General features: G+C 44.3%; 2 protein-coding genes across 6 annotated transcripts in view; one reads left to right on the top strand and one right to left on the bottom strand.

Moving 5' to 3' along the window:
* Positions 1-15,280, top strand: part of etf1b (eukaryotic translation termination factor 1b) — a 663,186-nt gene that overhangs the window by 99,823 nt on the left and 548,083 nt on the right. The gene's annotated exons all lie outside the window — the stretch shown is intronic.
* Positions 1-15,280, bottom strand: part of ppargc1a (peroxisome proliferator-activated receptor gamma, coactivator 1 alpha) — a 198,488-nt gene that overhangs the window by 30,188 nt on the left and 153,020 nt on the right. For 3 of the 4 annotated variants that reach the window (XM_010780547.1, XM_010780548.1, XM_010780549.1), the window contains exons 1-2: positions 6,638-6,816; positions 3,994-4,173 (exon numbers count right to left, since the gene is read on the bottom strand). In XM_010780547.1, coding sequence (XP_010778849.1) covers positions 3,994-4,173; positions 6,638-6,685 — 228 coding nt within the window. In that variant the 5' untranslated portion in view covers positions 6,686-6,816. Of the gene's footprint in view, positions 1-3,993; positions 4,174-6,637; positions 6,817-15,280 lie in introns of those variants that run through there. The other variant, XM_010780546.1, reaches the window with a different exon arrangement.

Below are 15,280 nucleotides of genomic sequence, written 5' to 3'. Positions count from 1 at the left end.
TTACTCCCCCCCTCTCTCCTTGCAGCCTTTTCCCCTACAGAAGCAATTGTTGGAGGCCAGAATATATTTGTTTAGCCAGTGCAGCTCCAACTTCCCATCAGCCGGGAACAAATGCTTTTGCCTTGGGTAGCGAAAAGACAGAGGGAGAACGGAGGGGGAAAAGAAGGGGGGAGAGCAGAGGCCCCCCGGTGTTGCAGGGCGGCGGGTTGAGAGCTCTTGTTGTGTGAGTGGATCTGACAGACGCTCCGAGATGACACAAGCTCGGACAGCCTAAGTCTGCATCTGTGTACTATACGTCTACGCTGCTTCTCATTTGTGTGTATCTTGAAACAGCATCGCCGCGGGTCTGAGAGCGCTTTGCCTTCACTTCGACAGTGATGGAGGATTGCTTCTATCAGACAGTGCAAACAATGTATCAGCACAGGAAAACTGAAAGGAACTCGAGAGGAGGGGGTAGTATGGTGTATTCTAATAAGACTCACTTGAGAAAATCATATTATACAGTGGAATATGATAATTCATACACCCTTTGCTGGAGCGGTGAACTGGTGCGGGTGGTGTACTCCCAAATGTCAGCATAAATTTGCAAAATAAACGCATCCGGCATTCAGCAGGGAGTAGAAACAGGGACAATAAGGGTCTCTGCTGTGTGTGTGTGGGCGTGACACTCCTTCTCAGAGGGTCTGTGACTTTGTGCGCACTTCTGATTTAGCCAACAAGTGACTGAGGGAGGGAGGGGCTGCTTGAGGAAAATGCATTCCATCACAACATGTTTTATCAAAGCCCACTAAAGATGACCCAATCAATCTAATCTGCCTTTACTTAACAATAAGCGTCTGAGCATCTGTCTGAAAATGCTTAAACAAAGCGGCATAATGCTTCACAAATTCTGATGCCATCACACGCCCCATTCCGTTGGAGGAATATCAAGAGTTTGCATGACCGACATATGTGCGCTCACGTGCGTTGTAATATCTGAGTAATGCTTTAAGCCGTGGCATCTTATTTTACTACCTGCAAAGCCCACAACCTTTTACTTCCAATCCGTGAGCTTTGATTTGAGCTGGCACTAGTCCAAGCATTCCCTGGTCTCCACATTTATCTCTTTCACTACCCATCTGTCCTTGTGTCTGCGTGTCTGTCTTGTCATCTGTTGGCCTTTTCCGTCCATCTCTGTGCCTCCCTTTGTCTCTCTCTTCTCTATCTGCCCTTGTCCTCTTGTCCCACCTGTCCGTCTGTCATCGGCGTATCTCACGACAAGACAGGTACAGCTGCGATAAAATGTCAGAAGGTAAAGCAAGTGCCAATTTTCTTGCATAATCACGTAGTCTGTAAACCTTTAAGGTGTGGTGCATCCCAGGGCAAGAGCCACACATGAAGCTATAACCACCTTTCTGTCAATCACACGGCGTCATGAAAGCGGAGAGGAGTCCTGCGATTCAAAAGACCGTGGGTCACGCTTCCGTGCTATTATCTTTGGCAGTACAATGGGAACTTATTGCAGTAACCACTGCCAACTGCAGCCCAAAATAGACTGTGGACTTTCACGGTCGGCCCGTTCTGAAGGGGTGTCAAATGCACTGTGCCAGGAGCGATAGCGGCTATGTGTGTGTGTGTGTGTGTGTGTGTGTGTGTGTGTGTGTGTGTGTGTGTGTGTGTGTTACAAAAGGGGGGAAGGGGACACATGATCCTCCAAATTTCTTGTCAGGGACAGTTGGGACAGTGGCAGGGAATGGAGCAAAAGGCCAGCCATGGGACAGCTTGTGATCCCGGACCGTATGTTGCTTACAGAACAGAACACACACATACACAGATAGAAACATGGGCCTGTTTGCACCCATACACACACCTACACTGCACAAACACGGTGTAAACTGTTTTAATTGAACCTTTAAACAGACTTTTTCGGATGTGAGAAATGTGTTTCTGATCCCTACTGTCCTGTATAACCAAGGCAAAGTCACTCATTTGCTACCGTGTGTGACATGGAGCTCTACCCTGAATAAAAGCCCAAATCCAAGAAAAACAGAAGCTGTTTGTCTTTCTTTCTTTCTAAGCTGCAAATCATTTCAACAGTTGACGTACTTCAGCAAACAAAGGCTGGTTCAAACTTCCAGGGAGCGTGTTGTTTGATGGGGACTTTGTTAAGAGAGAGGCCTCAGCGTGACAGCTGCACCCAGCTGTTCCACATGTAAGTCAGGGTAGCCTTGATCATCTGCTACCTGCTTTCTCTTAACACGCTCACACGCTGATTTTTTAAGTGGATGTATATGCATGAGTTGAAGGGAAAATGCAAGAAAACAAAGAATGCACTTGCAGGCTTTTCAATCTGGCTGGTTATTAACACGTTCTCTAATCTTCAACTTTTGATTGGATGCTTCTCTGCCCTGTGGAGAGGCCAATCAGGGGGGCGCAGGAAGTACAGCTGCAGCCCCAGCTTTCTGATCCTTGCAGAGCGGCAAACTTTCCCCTGTCAGATTAAGTAGGATTAGCCGGGTCCTGCCGTATGATGAACTGAGCACTTCATATGGTGACTAGAAACTTTCCAAAGATGGAAGAAAAAAAAATCCCCGGTCAGGGAAATGTGTTACTCGCTTTGAAAAGCTTGATTAGAAGCCTTTCCAAACCATCAGCATAATACAATATCTGCTAGCCTGTCCAGTGTGTGAAAACTTCACCCACTCACTGCAATGTACAGTATTCCTGTGGATGCTGAACGTGCATGAGAGTGTGCACGTGTAGGCTCATACACACAAACTCCCCCAAGGCTTCTTGATCTGAGCTCGTCCCCTCATCAGCATCCACAATGTGTGCTAAGTTCTAGTGTGTTTTCAAATCACACACACACACACATAATCACATGCATACACTATCAATGGTATTTTTATCCATCCCCAGAGCCACTCTCATATCACTTTCAGACGACAGAGGAGCCTCGGTCACACCAGCTAGTACTTAAGGCGCCCTTTACCGTCTGTGTGTGTGTGTGTGTGTGTGTGTGTGTGTGTGTGTGTGTGTGTGTGTGTGTGTGTGTGTGTGTGTGTGTGTGTGTGTGTGTGGTGGTCCATAGAGGTACAATGCGTGGTGATTTAAAGAGACTTTTAAAAAAGGTGGCTGTGGTAGGGAGGAGGTCAAACGTGGAAATAATTTAGACTGTTATCAACTGTTGCCTGCAAGACCACTAAGGAGGAACACACACCCAAAACAAGAGACCCTGAAAATGTGACTACATGTCAGGGCATTCGACTAACACACACTTCTCAGACAGGGTTTTTCCTCCAGAGGCGAGGCTAAAGCATCCAATCTCAGTCTTTCTTGTCTATCTCTGGCACTGATAAAGGCTTATAATGAAATGGGGACTGCAACTCAGTCCCAAGACCGATGGCTTTATGGCCCTGGCCAGATCATCACCCTCTGTGGACTTCGTTTGTCACCGCGTGAGGACAGAAAGACAGTCAGATGGGAGGGATAGGAGGAGACAGAGAGAAAGAAAAGAAAGCCAGATAGATTAAAGTTTTACACTCCAACCTTTGAGAAGCGTTTTGCAACACAGCCGCCGTGTCCAGAGTTTACTACCGGAGCGCTCTCTCAGATGTGTGCCGTTTCTGTGCTGAAATAAACGCTCAGAGTTTTGATAAGATAGGCTACAGTCGCGGCCAGGACGCAAACAAGGAGACAAAGGTCCTCCTGGGCGTATCGTTATTTTTGTTATCTCCCCCGTTTGTACTTGGGAGCAATGTTGAAGCATGTTTGTAAACTGGCAACACTTGTGCATTTTGTTTGGCTCGCATTCAAGAATGTGTTCGCTCAGGCGTGTTATTATTCCAGCTCACTCCTGACCCCTGGGAGAGCATGTAATGAAATCACTGTGGATGCAAAGATGTTCCATAGCACCTTATAGCCTAGAAAACAGCACCGCCATGTCATACATACTGATGAAGGTGATGAATAAGAAATGATATAGAAAGGAAAACTACTGTAAGCTGTACTTACCTCAAAAAGATTGGACGCATCGTTGCCATACTGGGTGGAAATAATCTCTGATTGGTCGCTGTACCATTTGAGGCCGCCCAGGAAGCTGTCTGCATCCAAGTCACTGACATCCAGCTCTGAGAGGTCCAGCTCAGGGAGGTCCGGGCAGAAAGGCTGGTCTTCACCAACCAAGGCAGCACACTGGAGGAAAAACAACAGCAACAATGATCGTCAGAAAGGAAATCTCTTTTATATGCAAATCAGCGTCGGAATTATTTGTGCCAAGTTTGAAAACAATGGCTGAATCCAAATCTGGACAGGAGTCAAAAGCCTTTTAGAGTGAGCAACAGGAAATCCAAACACAAAGCATGTCCAGCAAATTAAGTAATTCATGTCTGCCAGTTGATGACTTTTATTACAATAACTCTATTGATTATGATCAGTTCTGCAGGTCCACTCATTTTGCACAGCAACCCGTTTCCGCTCAGCTCCTATTAAACCCCCCCCCCCCTACCACTGGTGCTGGCCTGCTGCTACTAAACGCTGCCTGTTGACATTTTGCTATTCACCAGCTACTTTTATGTAATCTAGCCAATGTGTACTGTATGTAGCAGCTGTTCCTGCATCTCCCCCACACTAATCATCAGCTCTGGCTGCAAGTGGGATGAGAAATCAACAGTGATGTGAAAAGGTATTTCAGCGGAGGGGAAAGAGCAACAAGTCTAAACTAATTTTGCTAGATTATTTCAAATGGCATATTTACCATCCTTTTTTTCTGTTACAGCCGTTTCCAGTCAATGTATACTCATTATTATACAACGTAAGCAACCACAAGGAAGGAAACCATGAGCAGCACACTTTAATATCTAGTCAGTGATCATTAAAAGGCACAAAGTCAGGCATGTTTACACTCTGTGACTGTGCACATGCAAATCCAAGCCTAAGAAAACATCTTTAAGGCCGTATAATAAGAAACACACTCCTAATTGTTGTTGACAAGACGTCATGCACGCTACAGGATGGCCTTAAGACAGACACGAGAGATATCCCCGGGCAGAGCCGGTGGGTGTTTGGCCGCAGACTGAGAGCCGGGTTCGGCTCAGGGCAGAGCTGAGGATCGCATCCTGTGCCAAGCAGGAAAAAGCGGCCAGACACCGGGGTCACAGTTCATCTGTCGTCAGATTCGCACCAACACGAATATACGATGGTGAGACAAATCCGATATGCTGCACAGAGCGAGGGGAAAGATTCACTGCGTCTTAGGCTCCCCCTGTGATGATCCAGTGTGACAGGGCACGGCATGGAAAAGATGAGATGATACTCAGAGGCTGGACGTCCTATGCCCAATTATCTTATGGACTTCTTGCTCGGACTAATGAAACAACGCCGCCAGACAGCGCGCACCACAGCGCTCCATGATTTACGCTGTATCGCACATAAGAGCACCTGCTAGGTGAAGATTATTAGAGGAAGTATAGCCTACTGACGACCTGGAAGACAGATCTCGCGGGGGTTTTAATAAGAGTCGACATGCACACATTTCACACAATGAGTCGAAAAAGAAGCTCCAAGAAACAAGTGCATTATTTGGGTTAACTACACGGGAGACTCTCCTGAAGTCTACCTGGCTACAGTGACAAAGTGAGTGCCCCGGTGATTAAAGTACAAAGAAGCGAGTCTGAATGAAAAGCAATCACTAAAAAAACTGTCCGGAATAACATATCCTTATTTTGATGCAATAAAGGCAGTTTTTCATATTCTCATTACGCAGCATAGAACACATATGCAAGCAGGCTGCAGTCACATCTTGTAGTGACATAGAAAGCCTCACTGATGGAGACTTCTAAACCCAATTATAGCCAGGTAGACCTGAATGTCCACAACAAGCTGCACAGAATAAGTATCCGTTTGATGTGCCTTTTCTGAATGCACTTAAGTCATGGGAAAGGTAAAGCAAGATTCAAAAGACGACTTGGATGAAACGAGAAAATACGCAGCAGGTAAATGGAAATTCACGCAGACATAAAACGATGAAGTGTGGCTGGATGTTGCTCTCCAGCCAGCCGGGATGTTGGCACACAAACGTGCCCGGTTCCGTTACTCTTATGATTCTCCTGCGCAATGGCAGATAGTCCTCAGTGTGCACAACCTTTGCTCCTGCCTTTGAAAAAAATAACATGCCCTATCCCGACACAGCACGTCAAAGGGGTTTCTTATCTTCGGTGGATGTCATGCCTCAGCGAAATACCTGACTTTGAGACATTTCAGTCATTTCGGCATGAAAAGCTTCTCGGCACCGGAACGCGTACAGTCCGCGGCTGGAAGCAGATCCGCAAGCTTCAAGCTCTCAGCTCCGACTGAGCACAGATCCTACGAGAGAGGCAGGTCCCGAGCCTGTGCATGCATTACAACTATATCTTTAACTGAGGAGTAAAGGGAGACTCCGCACACTTGTCATATATTCCGGTGTTGTATATCCCCGCATCCTCAACTGTGTCCAGACGCGAAATTCACCGGCACGCCACTGCCAGCAGCAGCAGCAGCGAGAATATGTGGAGATCACTGTGTCTGTAGCCAGTGCTGTCCAAAGGGTCCAGGGGAAAAAAAGAAAGTCCACAGGGCTAGAAAAGATGATACAAGTCGTTTTTTTTTTAGATGCGCTCACCTCTAATTCTCTCCACACAGAGTCCTGGTTACACCTGTCCCACGCCATCCAGCCACTGAATGACGGTCCGAAAAAGAAAAAAAGAAGAAAAAAAAGAAAAAAGAAAGAAATCAAGTAAAAAAGAAATCCACACGCGCTTCCCACTCGCTCTCACACAGGCTACTGCTGCCCCTCGCCGAGAATGAACCGAGGGCACCTGTCTTACAACTGCTTTCCATCACATGACAAAGCTATTAAAAGTAGGCAGGGGAGTGACTCCGGCTCCACACTACTCGCCAGTGACGCGCACAGAGCAGGCGGGGCCTGCCTGCGCACATAGTAAAATCCTCTCCGTGCACTGCAAGAAATGTCCAACCTAAAACCACATCATGCTTTATCTATCCATACAATCATTACATATGTATATTCATAAAGTAAGTGACCATGTTGCGCGTAGACATTATTTTCGGGAAATGTAACGAAGAAATAGACCGCTTTTTTGTTTAATTCTAGTAAGTTACTAGATATTTTTTACATGAAATTCTCTCAGAATCAAGATTTGAGTTGAAACAAGCTCATGATTTCAGTTTTTTTATGTAAAAATGTTTAAGAAATATGTATAAAATCATGCATTTTTTGCAGTGTGGACGTCACATTGCAGCCAATCTGTGGACCAAATTAGTGTAAATCTGCTACCTGTACTGTAGTTTTTCATCATTAAACTAGAAGAATGTCAGGAATATATGCGGACATTCACAATCAATGTTCTTTTTGGCGAGGTCCGTGCCATAATTTGTCTCGAAATGACGGCCTATCATCAGTCATGTCTCCGGGTTGGATATGGGGGGGGGGCAGCACACCTCGGAGTGAATGAAGCCCCGGATCTTTTCAAGCTCAAAAAGTGACTGTAAAGCTGTTGCTGTAAATGTGACAGCGCACACCGGGAGTCCTGCAGGAATGCGCAATCAGAAAATATAATGTAGATAATAATATAAACACGATGTCCTTCCAGAAATAAATTGGTAAGCTTTATCATTAAAATGGGTTTATAACAATGCCACGGTTAAAGATGTAGTCTATAATTGAAGATTTTTCTCGCATCAACGATAGAACACATAGGAATTTATGTTTCATTAAACTATCGCACGTTTACAAGCTAATTAGTTTTCATTGTTTGCTCCATTTTTTGATTAACTCCCGTCAGAGCCAGTAACCTGAAATGCCCGTTTGGCGTAGAGTATCAAAGAGCGTAATTCAGTCTTTTGGAAAGTATTTCTGTGTCCATTCAGAGGCAATAAAAAGGACAGATGGCAGTATGAAGCGTGTATACAGTGTCAACAGGACGTGTATAGGCAACAGTAGCCCGGTAAAATAAAAACAAAAGCTTTGTGGACAATTCAAACAAAGAGAGCTTTCTGTTGCGTAGACTGACGGGCTGACTGCAGCACGATTGTTTCCTATGATCTTCTACACATACAGTAACACACATGTAAATATCACCAGGGAGGGATTTCCTCATGAATAATGTGATTCTAAAGCTACACTGTCAAATCAGAGCTTTAACAAATACATCTAAAAGAATATCAACAGTTAATTGGTTTTATTTTCAGGAAATAAGCAAGTATTTCTGTGTTAAGAAACACACTCCAATCCAATTTTGAGTCGTGTAAGGCCATTAAGTCCACCTGAGCATGCAAGGAGCAATTGTCTCCTTAAATTAGTGAACCGCATACAGTAAGTGTCATTGAACACAACATTGCACAGAAACTTGTAAAAGGGTTGTGTGACTGGAATGTACAGATTGTGTTTGAGCATGCCAGTGCAGTAAGACATTATTATAGTGTGTGTGTGTGTGTGTGTGTGTGTGTGTGTGTGTGTGTGTGTGTGTGTGTGTGTGTGTGTGTGTGTGTGTGTGTGTGTTATACTTATGGGTATCTGAGGGCCTTTGTGCCACTAAATCTATACATCTGCCTCTCCTCGCGCGCCCAGAGATGCTACCCAGAAGCAACGGCGAGACCCAATCTGAGCAGGTGGTGTGTTCAGTGACCTCACAGAGCCCAGATGGACCAGTTACACTGAGACATAATATAGGGGGAAACATGGAAGTGACATGGGGCTCGGCTTTGAGACTGCGGCAAATATAAAACACTGAGAAAAAATGATTTTAAAATGTATAATATGTCACATTTATGCATTAAAATGTCTCCAATATGTTAATTTGGTCCGCAGTGATGCAGACGATTTTAGTCATATGATGTCTAGATATGGTTGTCAGAGAACTAAACTGAGCTAATGTTAGCGGCAGCCGAACAGCGCACAGCTTTTTTTGTTGCCATGAAACTGCATTACTCATTGTTTTAATGAGTTTGAATCACCTGGGATGTTTATTTTAAAGAGGAAATGTGGGGGAGTATGATTGCAAAGATGGCCATGGTGGTGAATACAACAACTCAAAGGATTTTGCTATCATTTTTACTGAGGGACTTTCTTCCTGAGATGAAGAAGTATAGTTAAAAGAAGCTCTACGTGGTGTTCATGTGTCCCACAGATGTAGCTAACTACAGATAAAGAAGCTACTGGTCAGAGTAATAGCACAATTATGAACACAGACTTGCAAACGTAGAAAAGAAGGGAGTCTTGGCAGCAGATATGTGCTGGTAAACGATATTTCTCCCTCTCCTGAAGCGGCGTGCGAGTCACAGTCAAAAGGCTTATCTGATTGTACTCTTCATGCCAATTAAGACAAGGGAGGCTAAATATAGATATAATGTTATGATTTCCTTTCTTGAATGGCCTTTGATTCTTTCTTTCTTTCTGCAAACACATTCTTGCTGGAGGCAGGTTATTTTTGTGTGCAGTGGCAGAGATTTGTAGATATAGGAATCATATCAAAAGGAAAAAAGGGGGATTCTGCAGCCATTCTGAGAAACACGTCATCTTTGAAATGCCACGGCTTTTGTTTCACTTGCAGTGATGCTAATGAAGGGGTACGTTTGGGGAGATTGTCACAGACTGGTGCGGAATGAGAAACAATGTTTAGTAATCCACATCAGAGGAGATATTTGGGCCGACATCTCTGCGTGTCCATCATTCTGCTCAGAAAAATGACCTTGGGTCTTTCTTTCACACCCCTCTTGCATTTCGCAACTCTTATAGATATCATGTCTCAAGGGGCTGAATCTATAGGATGAGTGTGAAAAGTTGTTCACACCCATTTGATGCATACCATGTTGTCATATGCTGGACCTGACATCTTGAAATCCCTTTGAATATTGAGACCTTGCAGACAAATGTACTTCAAAAGGAACCATTAGAACCCAAACTAATTGAAAGTGACTGTTGTTTAATTGCAACTCACAAATAATGCAATGTGACATCTTTTCTGTATGCCCACAGAAGATTCCACGTGCAGACAGTCAGACTTGCTCGAGTCGGGGTTGTGCTGCTGGCATTTCTCAGAGAGCAAAGGGTCTTCATGATTAAACAATTCCTCCCAAGAGTCAGCTGACAAGTGGAGCCCTCAACGCTAAAATGGGGCTAATCCACGGATAATTAGCTTTGTTTGAATATTCAACGTGGCCTGACTCATGGTACAGAGTCATTTGCATTTCTGCTCTCGCATTGAATCTAATATTAACATTTCCGTTACGCGAGCTGATCCTGTAGTGTGGTTTAATTCCAATAGTGCCTGACAGTGTTTCTTTCTGTCGTTTTTGACAGTCCATCTATACTCAAGTGGCGGTGTCTTGTTTTCCTTTTTCCATAAATTGTGTCAGCAGCCCTCTGAGAGCACAGCGTGGAGATATGTTGGGGGGGGGGAGATGATTCATATCACTTTGTTGCATGTCATTGCTCCCAACAGAATCTATCCTAGCATCTGGCCATTTTAATACATGGTGGCTGCATTCATAGGAATTAATTGAGGGCAGAGGTAAAACAGAGTGTTACATCTCTCCATTTATTGTCCAAGACTGTTAGAAGACAGCTTATGCTTTGTTCTCCCGCTTGTCATTTGACGTTCTATCAGATCTTTGTAGCCTGGATGATTTTCCCCCTCGACAAGTCGTATTGTTTTCTCCTTATTAGGCGACAGCGGAAGAAGCGGCCACATTTCACCGTACTCAGATGCTCTACAATATCATTGGATGTAATGCCATACAAAGCTGGCAACAGGAAATGTAAATTGATACATGGTGCAGATATAAATACCTGATGTGGGGTCAAATGATCACCACTTTATTCATTGAAAAGGACTAAATAACAACATTTAGGGAATTAACGCAAACTACAGTATGTGATTAATTGCCATTATGGTCTCTCAATCCCCCAAAAATTAAGTCGTGAAAGCAGCGTTGGATCATGGGAGTTGTAGTCTTTGGCTTTTCTTGGTCTCGAGTTTTTTTAACTCTGTCCTCTTCAGATATATATATTTTTTTAAATAGCAATTTGTCGCAGAAATAGTTTTTACCTGCGTGCTGTTCGGCTGCCGCTAACGTTTGTTCCGTTTTATTCAGGGAGAACTTAAGATCCAGATGTTGAGGAGGTTTCCCGTACAAAATTACCCTCATAGGTCTCATTACATTACATTACATTACATGTCATTTGTTAGACGCTTTTATCCAAAGCAACTTACATACGTACATTCAGTACTGTGGACAATCCCCACAGGAGCAATTTCAAATAAATGTAACCACTAATTACAAATGTTAAAAACAATGAAAAAAGTAGTTTCAACTTAAAAATCAGTTCGTCACTGATGCTGTTTTGCTGATAAACGGTCATTTTGTTAGTGCTTCAAGCCCAGCTGCTGCTAACGTTTGCTCAGGTTGTTAACTTAAGATCCAGACATCTCAAGACTAAAATCCTTCATTTGTTTAAAAAAATATAGAGTTAAAAAGCACCAAGATCTAAAAATGGTATGGTAAAATATGTGGCTGAAAACTGGATTAATAGTTAATTTATGACAACTTCTGGCAGACAACGCTGACACTACTTAGGACACCAGAGCCAATGCACATGACCTCGTTTGTAAAGGTCCAGTCTGTATATAAGTGGATATTTTACATATACTTTTATGACATCCATGATATTTCTCTATCTATTCCTATCACTGCTACAGAAGATCGCTCACACGGTCCATATATATCCGAGGCCTCCATAGTTTCCTAACTCATGCATTATAAGCAAAAAGATAAACAGTGTGACGCCACAAATGATGCACACAGTCGCCCTCTGACATACAGTAAGGTGGTTTTACAGCGCCTCTCTTTGTAGTGCCCTTCAGAGAAACCCTTCGCCTTGCCGCCCTGCGTGCATGCGTGTAATCCTTTCCATCAATGAACTCCACTGTGTCATTTAGCCGCTCGCAGGACGCCGGCCAATTCCCCCGCAGAGAGGCCGGCCCATATTATTAAGGCAAATGGCATGAAGAGACTAGAGCCAGTTAGCCATGGAACTGAGAATAGCATCAGTCCCATGCAGGGGCAGGTAAACACAAAGAGGAGCCTGGGGGTGCCACACAGGAAGCACCCCGCCCCTCCCCATCCCATCTCTGGCTTCAGAAGAGCCACAGATGAATAATATTATCGTCACACGGCGAGTCGGAGTCTCCCGTCGGAGCCGTGTGTTTTGGGGCTGTTATTGGGCTTGTTTAAAACCACCAGCCAGTCATGCAACATGCATGTGAGCACAGGCCTGGTGTGTAATAAGCCTTGGTGGAGAATTGTGCTTAACTAGCGCTCTGGGCAGGGACTTGTGAGGGTATAGCACTCACCAGGAATATTAAAATGTATAGACCACAAGGGTTTGGGTTGCAAACGCACATACATAAACAAGACTTGAAATGCTACAAACCCAAACTTTGAAATTGCTATAAAATTCCACACATGCCTGGCAATGTAACCGAGGAAATGAGATGTGTGGAGGAGGTGCAGGAGAATGTTTCTCTACTGAAAGGGCAAATGGAAATGTTGTCATGCTGAATATCTAGTGAGGTTTGTCCAAAGTTTAATATAAACTAAGTGAGTCAGAAGCCATGATGAGTGCTGCAGTGTAATCTGTAATGAACAGGCATTAAATGAATTACCTCTCTTCTGATGCTCACCAAACCATGTTTGGATTGTGGAAAGCATGGTTAAATATATATAACAAAATCCATGTTTTGACTAAAACAGTCAACATGAACTCTAGAATGTGGAAAGTGCATTAATGAGATCTCATAACTAGCTACGGGCACATTTTGGTGCATCTTTCAGCAAACTGCATAAAACCTGCTGTGAGTTACGAGGAGGGCCCAGAGCACAACAGATGTTGCTTGATTTCTAAAATAATAGAGAGGCAGGGCTGAATACCTTGACAGCGCAGTCCTTATGTACTCTTAGCAGTGGAGGAGCGCCAGGGAAGAATTAGGTCAGCTGAAGTGCGCTGTGCCTCGTGGAACTCCATGTTAAAGCAGCATCAGGGGAGAGAGGAGGCGCGGAGGGGGGGTGCTGGGTAACACACAGGTAGAAATTTCTGGAGCAGCACAACCAGTTTCTTTTTTTCCTTTTTGCTCTTGTATCATGGAAACGTGAGCAGAAACGTTACACCCCTGAGTCCAGACGGCAGTCTAATTATTTTGAGCAATGAAAAGAGATGGAGAAGGGGAATGAGAGGGAGAAAAATGCATGCGAATTGCAATTCTTTCATACAGCCTGCATACAGGGTGTATAACCACAAGCCTGAAAAAAATCCTTACGGCACAATAAAACTGATTGTATCATCACCTTTTTTCCCCTTACAGGGTGCATTTCTACTACTCTTCACATCACCTCCTAAAAGGAGCATGTACAGTGCTGCTGGAGCGCACAGTGATGGCAGTGAAGAAAAGGAAAGCGCAGCCACGATGAGAGGAAAAAGAAGGCACAGTCAATACCCATTTTTGCCAAGGCATCTTGGTGGAAAAGAGCAAAGAGACAAAAGGAGCAGATGGATGGAGATGGAGCTAATGGTGAAAGAGAGTGTGACAGGGAGTAACAAAAGCAAGAGGGAGTGAGCCTATGTGAGTGATAGAAAGATTTGGACAAAGAAGGGGCTTGAATCGGAGGCAGATATGGAAGGAGGGGAAGGAAGATGGAAGCTAAGTACAAGGGAGGAGTGATTGGGGACAGGAAGTGAATACTTAACAAAGGGTCAGACCGATGGTAGGCGAGCAAACACCTCACCCTGATATGAAGATGTTCCCTGAACCCCCCGCTGTCCCCTTTACTGACCCCGGGCCCACTATCTCAGAGCCGATCTAACGGTTACCGCCTTGCCTCCCCCGCATACTCCGGTCACGCTCTAAGATCTGCCTGCTTACGATGCCTATCTGGCTCACATGCGCTACCTATTCATTTACAGGAAGGTCTACATTTTCACCAGCATAGATTCTTCCACATGAACTTAATTGCCCTCATGACCTTTGGACATAAATTGTGTTTTTTACAATCTCTCTTGTTGAGAGGAAATAATGAGAGGACTAAAGTAATCGATGTGTGTAAAATGGAGATTTAAACTGGATATGATATTTAAACGACTTGGCAGCTTTCCATCAACATGAAGCTGTGTGTAAGCATAATGCAGATTGTGCTGAGCAATAATGTTGATTTTCCTCGTGAGTCAGTGTTTTTGGCAAATGCAGTTTTTTCCCCCACTCAAACGCTGTCGTGCCCGAAGCCATTTCCACTGTCTTGAAATAAGAAAATAAGACGATTTCCATCACTTATTTGTTTTTATATCTGATCATCAGCGGTGGAAATCAAGAGTGAGATTAACTGTCAGCCAGTCATTCAATCAGTGGAGCCCGGCCCCCCCGTCCCTCTCATAATCCCTGGTTGTGTGTTTTGTGCTGCTCTGTGTCCACCGGGACTGTCATCACCGCCACAATAAACAGGATTAATCAGCGCTGGCATTGGGCACTTTGGTCCAGATGACGCGTGTAATTAAGGAGTAATTGGCATGTCATCTGTACATGAGGAAATATGACAAGCGCGAGCCAGATGTACTCGTTGTTCCGCCCGGCAACAAGCGGCGCTTTAACAGCCTCAAAGGCCTTTTTTTTTTCCAGAGATAACTTCCTTTACTCTGCTGACACTCTCGCTTCCTTAATGTCTTTACTCCCTCGCATTGTAATTCACTCGCTTATTCATTTATTTACATGCTAACACACTTAAACACTAATTTGCTAACTTATTCATTTATTTACATGCTAACCCACTTACTGCCGCTTGCATTCAGCAACTTATTCATTTATCCACATCCAGGATGACACAGTTACTTTCTTGCGTATTCATTTATGCACGTAGGAAGTCACTTATTCTCGCTTGCTTCATTAAGAGGTCGCTCTCTTTTCACTTCACACAAAAGGATGGGTTTGCGCGGCTCAATATATACTGTAGCTGCACACAATGATGGCCGAGATGCCCTTTCATGTTTAGGGTCATTGGGGCTGCAACAATAGGTCTGAACTGCCCTTATCTCTCCTTGTAAACGTGGAGCTGCGGGATAAGTCAGAGCCCGATTTCATGGCTCATGTGGGAGATGTTGGGAGAGTTTTCCTATTTGCCCTTGCACTGTCTATTTCCTCGGTTGTTAAAGAAGAGGGTTATAAAATGGAAATTCACCACCACGATGCATTATCTAAGC

The sequence above is a fragment of the Notothenia coriiceps genome, unplaced genomic scaffold (genome assembly GCF_000735185.1).
Source record: "Notothenia coriiceps isolate Sejong01 unplaced genomic scaffold, NC01 NC01_scaffold00022019, whole genome shotgun sequence".
NCBI classification, from domain to species: domain Eukaryota; kingdom Metazoa; phylum Chordata; class Actinopteri; order Perciformes; family Nototheniidae; genus Notothenia; species Notothenia coriiceps.
Note: the sequence above shows the minus strand (reverse complement) of the source record. Positions and strands in the feature narration are given on the sequence as shown.